The sequence below is a fragment of the Melanotaenia boesemani genome, chromosome 14 (genome assembly GCF_017639745.1).
Source record: "Melanotaenia boesemani isolate fMelBoe1 chromosome 14, fMelBoe1.pri, whole genome shotgun sequence".
Taxonomy (NCBI): domain Eukaryota; kingdom Metazoa; phylum Chordata; class Actinopteri; order Atheriniformes; family Melanotaeniidae; genus Melanotaenia; species Melanotaenia boesemani.
In genome coordinates this window covers 17,995,257-18,005,239 of record NC_055695.1, presented here as the reverse complement: position 1 = coordinate 18,005,239, position 9,983 = coordinate 17,995,257, and the positions used below count along the sequence as shown (strand labels likewise).

Genomic DNA, 9,983 nt, shown 5'->3' with positions numbered 1-9,983 from the left:
GGACTTTTAGCTAATTTGTGAAACCTATAATGCATTTAAAGTGATTATTCCCAAACGTAGCCCACATAAGTACATGTTTAGGTTTTTCTTTAACCATTTTGTATAACTGCTTCTTATTATTCAATCTGCAGCGGCTGCAATAGTGGAGAGGGTTGGAAAGCCAAACATCAAGCTGCAAATGGTGAGTGCTTTGGAAAGTTGTCTCAGCTTGGAAAAAAACAAGTTATTTCTCCACTCATCTCTTAAATATTTCAGGACATCTTTCACTGGCAAATAATGGATGGAAACCTGACACAAAACATGCACAAGTATTTTCCCATAATCGGTGAGTCGGATTTAACTTGTGAGAATTATTAAATAAAAACAAATATTCATCTGGAAAAATTGTCCTTTTATGACATGATAAAAAATGATGGAAGTTACTGCAGTCTAATCAGCATCGGCTAAAGTTGTTTTTAAAAGTAATGTTTGGTTTCATGCGTTATGTCCATCTCAGTCTTCTTCATTCTGGAGATATGTAGAGCAGAACTGACTCCCTGTCATTATCTATGAGACACTGGCCATCCTCTACTGCCTTTAAAAAACATATTCTAGTCATAAAATGCCACAGCGCATGCTTGGCCTGACATGCACAGATCAGCTCCTACGGAGACTATTCTGTCATAGAATGCATTCTCACTTTGAAATAAATATAGTGGGAAATAACATTCAAATCTGATTAAATCCAGATGACCCAGCTTTCCAGCAGGAGCTGCGAGGAGTCTCAAAACTCCACATGAACACAGAAGCTGATGCGTGGACGTGAGGCCGTGTGCAAACATAAATCTGTCTGCACAGGAAGTTTTTTTTGTACATGTAAATGATCACGATTGTAAGGTTGAGGGTAAAAAAAAAAGTGTCTAAAATATTACATTTTGTGCAGTTTGTAATATATGCATGTGTTCAAATTACTTACTGTGTGTGTAACCACACCCCAAGATCCCAAGGTTTCTTACTAATTGTTTTACATATTCATAACCGTTGAGACAAATTTCAATCACTTCTGAGTTGCTGTTTAATGGTTTGAAGTGGAGAGTTGTGAACTAAAAACATCATCAATCTGCTGGTGATACAGGCAAAGAGCACCACAGACAGCGGTCTAAGAGGAAGTGTCATCCTATTTTTCAGGACACGTTCAGATTGCTCAGGTTCCAGGCAGGAATGAGCCCGACCGTCCTGGAGAGCTAAACTACAGCTACCTTTTCAACACACTGGAAAACCTTGGCTACAATGGATATGTTGGCTGTGAATACAAGCCACTGGGTAATCTTATGCATAGTTTAGTAACAATGACACTCATTTAGAAATTTTCAGCTCATTGTTATCTGTCTTCTGCAGACTCTACAGAAAAGGGTCTGGGATGGATCAAAGAATACTGGACACAGAGACGGTGATGATCACACATGTGAAGCAGCTTAATGGCTACTACTACTTGGACTTGGGTTCAAGTTTGGTCTTTTTTCACTTTCCTTTGACTTTTTTCGAATTCCTGCAGCCTTGAATTTTGCCCAACAAAAGCAGTTAGCCACAAAAATGAACCCACTGACAGGTGAAGTGTTGCTACGAAGTTCCTCTAGGACACTTTGGGTCTTGATACGTGTGAGGACCTTACGTTGATACATACCACCCTATGCAAACTTAGCTGCAGATAAGGCAACATCGCATGGGTACAGCCTCACCTAGCAGGACCGTGAACGCAAGACTGAAAGTCCCAGTCCCTAGACTGGACTGGGACTTTAGCATCTGCGGGATGGACCAGAACAAACCCAGTTTGTGGAGGTGCCACAGCAGCAACTTCTACTTTCTAAGAGTCCTAAATGCTTTTTCTTTCTGCACTTGTGCATTTATTTCAGGACCAAACAGGCTAAATGTTAGCTTACTCGTTCAGTGACATCAGAGATTCAGTTCGGCCAAACTGTTTAATCAAGTCTGAAGGCTGGAGCTCTGCAGAAAGTCAAAGCCTTGCTTTTAAAAATCAGCTATGCAGGAGAGTTAATGTTGATCCAACCCTTTGGTTAAAACAGAATGTGTTAGAAAGAGTCTTCAGTCTTTACCTAATGAGTTGATGTTCTCTTATTTGATGATGGACAGATGTTACAAACAACTTTATACCCTCAAAATTAAAACTATGATGCTTAGATGGTCCTGATATTGCTGTAATTTACATGTTCTCATCTGAAATAATAAATCTATACCCATAGTGAAGGTTCATGTCTTGTTTTGCAACAATATGAGAAGAGACTTAATGTTCTTTCAAACATTTTATGGAGTATTTTTGTTTTTCTGCAGTTTAACAGTAGAAAAAACAAAACACGCATTTTCAGAATTCTTCCAGCAAAAACTGACCTTCATTAGATTAATTAAAAGTGGTTAGTGGTTCAATTTCTTGATTCTTTGATCTTTTTGAAGCATCTTACTCAAGACTTATGTTGTCATCTTTTATATTTTTATAACGAGTACCTGAGAATTTTTTTTACATTCATAAAAATAATCTGGTTTAAATATTAAGAAATATATCAGCTTGTTTACATGTATAACTTTTTGACTTTTGTAGGTATGAGTTAAACTCGTGCTGAAACGATGGCTCCAGGTAAACATAACGTCCCCCAGTCTGACAGTATTCTTCTCACATATACGTTCTTTTTGCTAAACAATTTAGCATAGACTTTAATGCTTTATTCAACATTACAGAAACTGTATCAAGTGCTATATTTACACAATATACATCATACAGTCAGTCCACAGTTCAGATTACAGTGTCAAACTATTCTTGGCTAACTTGTTACAGTTCACATTTTGCACAATGAATATCCAAACTGAAATAAAGGAGCCTTCATTTTAAATCCTTGAAAAGCTCAAACATATTTGGTTTCCTTCAGGTGAAAATGTGTAGGGCCAGTTTATGGCTGACTTAGTTTCCACTTCTACACTGTGGTCTGTGCCACATGGTTTCAGAACACACACATCAAACGCATCATTTCTAACATGCTATGATAAACTCAGCTCTGATGACATATGGCATGCTAGTATGCAATTTATTAAAATTATATCTTTTTTTTTAAATAAAAAGTTTTTTTTTCCCCCCAGTTAGACCTCTTTGAACTGACAGTCATTAATTCTAACATCAGGTATGGGTTTCCATAAACTTGCACATGGAACAACAGCAGCATCACTTCATTTGTATAAAGAAAATAAAAAAAAAAGAAAAAGAAAAGGGCACTTCATGGCACCAAATATGGCAGTGGGGTTCCAGTGGACGACCGTTTTCACACATCTCTGGACGCTGACCTCTCGGCTGTCTTTTAATACTAATTTGGCATGAAGAGATAGTTCAGTGCTATCAGAAGGCACAAGATTTGTGACTACTTCAAAGTATTAGAGAAGCTTGTGCAGACGTTTAACCCAAAGTATCACCGCTGACTTCTGACTTTGCATTTGAGCAGGAAGCGTTATATTCAGTAACTCAGCTGCTTTAAAAGATGCTTCTCTGCTACAGATGATGAGGGAGAAATAAAAGATCAATGAAAAGATTCAGTCAGAAAACCTTAATGTTTACCTTGTCAGAGTATGTTGTGTTGAGAATCTCCCACCAACTTGAATTATGGCTCCTAATGTCATGGTGGTATTTGTGAACTTAGAGCTCTAGATGGATGGTAATTATTTAGTAACTTAAAAAAAAGGGAAAATGAATTTCCAGGGTCTGTTTCCATCAGTTCTGTTCTGGGTGTTGCATAAAAACAGTGGTGTTATTGTCAATATGATAATGTTCTGTTGCAGCTAAATAGGCAGGAGCTCAGCACCACAGAGCGGCACCACAAAGTATTTCTCTCGATTAAATCAGTCAAGAAGGAAAATACCTTGCTTTCCCTTACTGTTTCACCAACTGTGGACACGAGTTGAGGTAAATCCAGCACTGTGCTTCTCTACAACAGTCCTGTCCAGAGATTATAGCAGGCAGTGTTGATGACAGATTCCAGGTGATGATACATGGACACCAGCTGAGGAGGAGGACTGCCGCTGGCGTGTGGCTGTGATGGCAGCGGCTCCCGAAACACAACTTTTAAACTCTGCAACAAAAAGAAAAAAAAACAATTACTGACAAGTCGTGACTTGTTTAGTACGAAAATAAAGAGTCAATTTATTCTAACTCACTGTTTTTCCAGCTTGGTTGTCCAAAAAGACCAAAACGAAGCAGTCAGTAAACTTCTGGTTCAGAACAGCCTTAAAGTAACAGATAGTAATGGATTAACAGGACATCTCCAAACATAAATATGTTTTAAGCTTCCTGGACTCTGGTCACATTTCATTACCATCATCATCAAATGTACAAATTACCAAAAAAGGCCGGGAAATTTTAAAAATGCAACAATACTTAAATCGGTAATTTGTTCATTTGCTTATGCTTTATTTAACAAATGATACTCCAAAATAATGAAATAACATTCAGTGTCTTCATCTTGGTTGTACTAATAAGATATGAATAAATATCAATTTGATGAAGCAATACAATGAAAAACACTGGAATACAAGAATGTGTACTACAGTGTTAAACCACCCTTGTTTTTAGAGAAGCTTTAAATTGTTTGGAGGATATTAATTGTTTGAGTGTTTCAAGATGAATTTAATTTCATTAGGTCACAGATGTGTCAAACACACACACACACACACACTGCTAGAGGTCGTGACAGAACGAGGTCGGACATCCTGCTGAATCAACTATGAGTCTCCTGGGAAAAGATGTTGCTTTGATGTTTTCTCCAAACTTCCAATATGTGTGTCTTCATCAAGGCCTCCATGCCGAATTTTCAGACACATCAAAAATGATGTAGTTCTGTTGGCTCCATTTAATCTGTGCTGTGTCCAAAGCTTTGCTGAATTTGATAATCATGACTAATGAATTCAGAATAAAACTGTTCCTTACTTTGTTTCACATGTGCATTAATAAAAAATATATATCTATTTTGTTTGTAATTTTTTTTTTTTTTTAGATTGAAAGTTTATGGTCGGCCAACAACTTGAGGTATGATCTTTATGGATGTTCACTGTCCTTTAACATGAGTTGAGTTGACTATATAATTACTTGAAACAATTAAAATTTAGGCTCGTGTGTCTGGTTTTCTTGTCTCATGAAATTCCTTTTCATTTTGCAATCCGTCTTCAAGCCACAGGTGAAGGTTTGGACAAAGACAAGCCAACAATAAGGGAAATGTTCTTAGATAACAAAGATGTCTAACTGACCAAACAGTAGGAAGACTTACATGAGAAATCTGTTCTTAAGAGGTATTCTGACTCATTCACCAATATCTACTTAAATTGTTGCCGTTCTTTAAGTTTTTTACAGAAACCCTTGGTGAGATTCATGAACGTGCTTGTAGAGTGTGGAACTGTTTACATCTTCTATCTCTTGCAAGTTGAGAGGACGGACCAGCCAGCCATTCTTTGCATAGGTAAACACCCCAAAAATGCCCTGAAAAGGGTCCTTGTTTTTTTTGCTTTTTTAATACAAGGAAGAAAGGAGATCTTCTCACCAGATACTGTATGCTGTTGTCATCAAAGTGTCTGCAGCTCTGAGGGAAGCGGTTCAACAGGACTTTGATCAGACTTTGGTACCAGGCTGGACTCATGGTGAGGAAACAGTCCTGCAGGAATACATCACACGCCTGTCAATCATCACAATTTCAATTAAAAGACAGTGTTTTATTTTGCTTTTCTAGCACATACATTCAATATTCCAACTGATCACTACATGAAGATTTTTTTAATAGCTGAGATTTGTATTTGATTAACACACAGTCCTGCTGTAACCTGACATTGGTTTTGGTCTGGACATTTCTGCTCTGATATCATATTTTTACTGTGCCAAGCAGAAAAGGACAGTGTTTGATTTACAAATGGTTTAAAAAATGTTAAGTTTGCTTTTAGCACTGAAAATGTTGCAATAATGTGCCTCATTGAGCAAACATCAGATTTTAATCCTCACATGTACTACTCACTACAGAAATCTCTAATCTTATTTAGTCACTAATATTGTTTGGGTAATCAGTCTGATTTGAAGGCATTTCTTTAAAAATCTAGCTAAGTTGTGTTTTATTTAACAAAAAGAGCAATATTCAATTTTAACACCAGTGACCTCACGTGACCTTTAGCCTGACTTTTAAAGCAAAATATGAAAATAATTGCGCAAATAACGCTGTAAAATATTAGTTTTGAGAGATAAGTTCTTCTTGTTAAACCACTCAACCACTGACAATCATACAGTATAGTAATAATTGAGGGTATGTTGAGCAATGCAGAAAAGTACTTGACTTCATTGGTATGGAGTTTTGCCTCGGTCCTCCTGGTCTTGTTTATGATAATAAAAATCACAAGTCTTTTGTTTTGCAGTCATTGAAGTGGTGCTGGACTCAGAACCTGTGACCAGTGAGTACAGGGGCTCCTCACTCTGTCAGTGGGCCTTTGAACCATAATGAAAGTTTACAAAAGGCATCCTGAGTCAGCGTTTTACTCGAATAGTTAGAATCTTACCAGCTGAGGGTCGATCTCTCCCACTGAACGGCTGTGCACAGCTTCCAGCAGCTCCTCCAGTTCAGTGAATGACAGCTTGGCCAGCTTCAGTTTGTCCAGGGCCACATGCTCTCCGTGGAACAGCCTCCTCCACAAGTTATCTCTGCGGCAGTGCCCCATGGCCTGTTCCACGCTTGTCTGGATCTGTCTGCGGGCTGACGCCACCTCATTGTTGAGCAAAGGGAACACTGGGGAGGCGTAGAGCAGCCCCTGGGCCTCAGGTCTACCTCTGGTCAGAGGGTAAAACTCATTTCCGTCAGTAGGAGTGGAGGTAGCTGAAGCCTCACATGGAGTTTCCTCCCAAAGGTCCTGATCATCCCCACGGGACCCAGTAGCCTCTGTTCGATCCTGAGGAAGTTTGCTGCCCAGTTCATTAGGATCACGGTAGATCTGAGGAAGCTTCTTGAAACGCCGCATATCAGCAGTGAGGCGGGGGAACAGCTCCCTCTGACTGGTCATTATTACATAGAACCGTAACCTACACACAAAGGTTTTATTAACAATTAAAAGGACATTAAGCTTACATAGCTTTAACAACAGGTTAGATTTACTCGCAATGAGAATTGTATTTGTAATGTGGGATTAAATACAGTATTTTGACAAAATGTTAAATCTGTGAGGACAAAGACCAAACTAAATCATGGACGAATGCCACCCCACTAATGTCAGCTATGAAACCTAAATCATCCCCTTAAATTTCTTCCCTGTGGTATGTGTTAGAGTTATAATAATGCTGGAATCTGCTCTCACCAGTCATTTATCAGTTTTCACAATATTATTAATAACAACAATATTATAATATTATTTTTTCATTTGATCATAATTTCTTACCTCAGCAAATGCCTCTCCACATCTGACTGCTCCTCAAATGGAGCAGCATTATGACACACCACCAGGGACACATCAAAATCATCATGGTGGTGCAGACCCTCCAGGTCCTTATAAGAGCCTGAACTATATGTAAACCAGAAAAAAAGGAAAGAATGAGGCAGCTTGGAAAAACAGATTCATTTAAGGATAGATAGGATGTATCTTCACCTGTTCCACAGAGCTACCAGTGCATACTCATGCAGGTCTGGCATTCCTTTCTTGTTGTCAGTAGTGGCTGCAGTCTTGGACATGCGGAGCGGTTTCATGCCGTAGGTGCTGGCGTGATCAGTGATGTAGTTGTAGAGCTGGTGAGCTGTTATCATCCCAGTGGAGATCGAAAAGCTCCCTGATTTACAAAAGGTTAAAAAACTCATATTTAAATTCTGTCTAACCACAAATAACTTATCTTGCTAAACTCTACAAGAAGCAGTAGGGTTGCTGGCATAAGTGACAGTGTCAACTGAATGGGCACAATTGTGATGGCTAGGTTTCATATGACATCACATTCTCCTCACGAGTTATGCATGTCATGAAGTGGTGGCCACCTAGTCTGTCCTAGACTAGAGTATGTGTAATGAACATGTTCTTGGTTGCTGAAAACTGCATTATGGCCTTCTCTGTTTGCTTCTGCTGGGTTAGGGGTTAAAACTTATGAGTTGATTGCAGTTTCTAGCCAAGAAACCAACAAAACTTAAGTAGAGCTAATTCTAAGTTGTCTAAGTTATGTCTTTGCTACATTCATCAGGAGTTCCCAGCAATCTTTATGATGAAGATGACACAGACAGGACGTATTTAAAGAATCTAGGTTATCACTGAGAAACAGCTGGTTACTTTGTTTACACAAAACAAATGTAGCAATGACACTATAAAAACACCTAAATGTGTATTTACAGGAGCTAAAACAATGAAGGATTTGTCATGAAAGGTCTTAATCCCAACACATTTACCCATCCACACACAGAAATTATATGCTTCCAAACATTTTCATGTTCTTATCTGCTTAGCCATGTAGAAGCTTGTCTGAGGCACCAAGCAGTTCCAGATACTGAACTGAACTGAACTGACGGGTATTTCTCCAACTCAAAGCCTAAATTTTTCTAGTGCATGAAGTCGTATCTAAATTTTGAAAATACTTGTATAAATTCCCCCATCTTCCCTACGCAACATTAGACGTGTAGACATCACCACTCTGTTTGCTGTAAGTACATAGGCTTGAAATTCATGTGACTGAACCCAGCCATTAAAGCTAAACCTGGTATGTGCCAATCACTTTGGTTTTTGGCTTAGCCAAACTCCTCATTCACTATGAGTTCCTTACAGGGGATTTTTATCTAGTTGTTTTAAAGATCTCAATGTCAATTGCTGATTTTTTTAGATGTTCATTGAACCTGCTGGTACATGCTGGGATACAACTTAACACCAAAGTCACCTTGAAACACATGATTGCGGCCAAATTTAGGAATGTCTGGGTGATGGGAGATGAAATCATCCAGGAAATCCGTGAGCTGGTAGCCCTGGCGCAGTGTCATGTGGCAGCCAACCAAGTACTGGTGAACCACTCGCAGGTGAAAGTCGTAGCTGAAGGAGTGAACATGCATCAGGTCCCGCACCTTATCACACTCCTCAGTGAAGAGCATGGAGAGCTACAAGACAGGGGTTTACACAATCAGTCACACAGCACAAGAGGTCACACCAGTAGAGTTTTCTCTGCTGCATGAGGTACTTTCACTGACAATGTTCAATACACAGATCTTTCTGGAAAAAAAGGATGAAACAGAATGGCTAATAGTATAATCATCCACAGAAAAACCTGCTTTGTAAAAGAAAGAATGCCCTGCCTTTCAAGGTGCTCCATATATTGAGTGGTTTGTGCAGAGCACCTTAAAGATGTTGCCATTAGTGAACTATTTTTCAATGAAATAGTAGCAATTAATTTAAATCCAACATAAAAAAAAAGTGTGACGAATTTCAAATATAAAAGAGCTGCAGTAAGATGCTGTGGCATGCAGTTCATTAAAGATCAATGAGTTTACAAGGTAGCTTTACTTGCATTTACTTTAATCTGAAACACTTGCTTGGACAAACACAAACAAGTTCAATCAGAGCAAGAAGAAAAGTAAAGACTGCAATGCTCTTTTTAACACTTGCTCAGGGAACAGCTAAAGGGCATAAAGCTTTCTCACTACCCTCACAACATAAAAAGATAGGAGCAAGGCAGAAAATTCTTTTTAGTAAAAAAAAAAAAAAAAGGCAAAGAGGTTTTTTTCTGCTGTGTGGCACACAAAGCAAAGGCGAACTTTTAGCTTTATATCTGTCATTAAAAATAAGATTCTCTTAAGCTTGTAGGATTTATATGGCTGGACTATATGCATGATTGGGCAGGAAAAATTTGCATGATTGAGTTGCAGGACTGCAGCTTGTGTGCCTTCAATTACACTCAGTGGAAGAGACATTAAGGAGAATGGCTACATTGATGGGAAAGGCTGTAATCACTGAGGTCATACAAGAGA

The 9,983-nt window shown here is 38.6% G+C and overlaps 2 protein-coding genes across 10 annotated transcripts in view; one reads left to right on the top strand and one right to left on the bottom strand.

Annotated features, from left to right (window-relative positions):
* hyi (hydroxypyruvate isomerase) overlaps nt 1–2,239 on the top strand; it is a 5,182-nt gene extending 2,943 nt beyond the window's left edge. Inside the window, exons 5-8 of the mRNA XM_042005379.1 lie at nt 132–181; nt 256–325; nt 1,168–1,302; nt 1,378–2,239. Coding sequence (XP_041861313.1) covers nt 132–181; nt 256–325; nt 1,168–1,302; nt 1,378–1,433 — 311 coding nt within the window. The 3' untranslated portion in view covers nt 1,434–2,239. The remainder of the gene's footprint in view (nt 1–131; nt 182–255; nt 326–1,167; nt 1,303–1,377) is intronic.
* A 461-nt stretch (nt 2,240–2,700) lies between these two features.
* Nucleotides 2,701–9,983, bottom strand: part of szt2 (SZT2 subunit of KICSTOR complex) — a 71,402-nt gene continuing 64,119 nt past the window's right edge. For all 9 annotated transcript variants that reach the window (XM_042005369.1, XM_042005376.1, XM_042005371.1 and 6 more), the window contains 7 exons: nt 8,903–9,116; nt 7,642–7,819; nt 7,435–7,557; nt 6,565–7,081; nt 5,568–5,678; nt 4,192–4,260; nt 2,701–4,106 (listed from right to left, as the gene is read on the bottom strand). In XM_042005369.1, the coding sequence (XP_041861303.1) occupies nt 3,963–4,106; nt 4,192–4,260; nt 5,568–5,678; nt 6,565–7,081; nt 7,435–7,557; nt 7,642–7,819; nt 8,903–9,116 (1,356 nt within the window). In that variant the 3' untranslated portion in view covers nt 2,701–3,962. The remainder of the gene's footprint in view (nt 4,107–4,191; nt 4,261–5,567; nt 5,679–6,564; nt 7,082–7,434; nt 7,558–7,641; nt 7,820–8,902; nt 9,117–9,983) is intronic.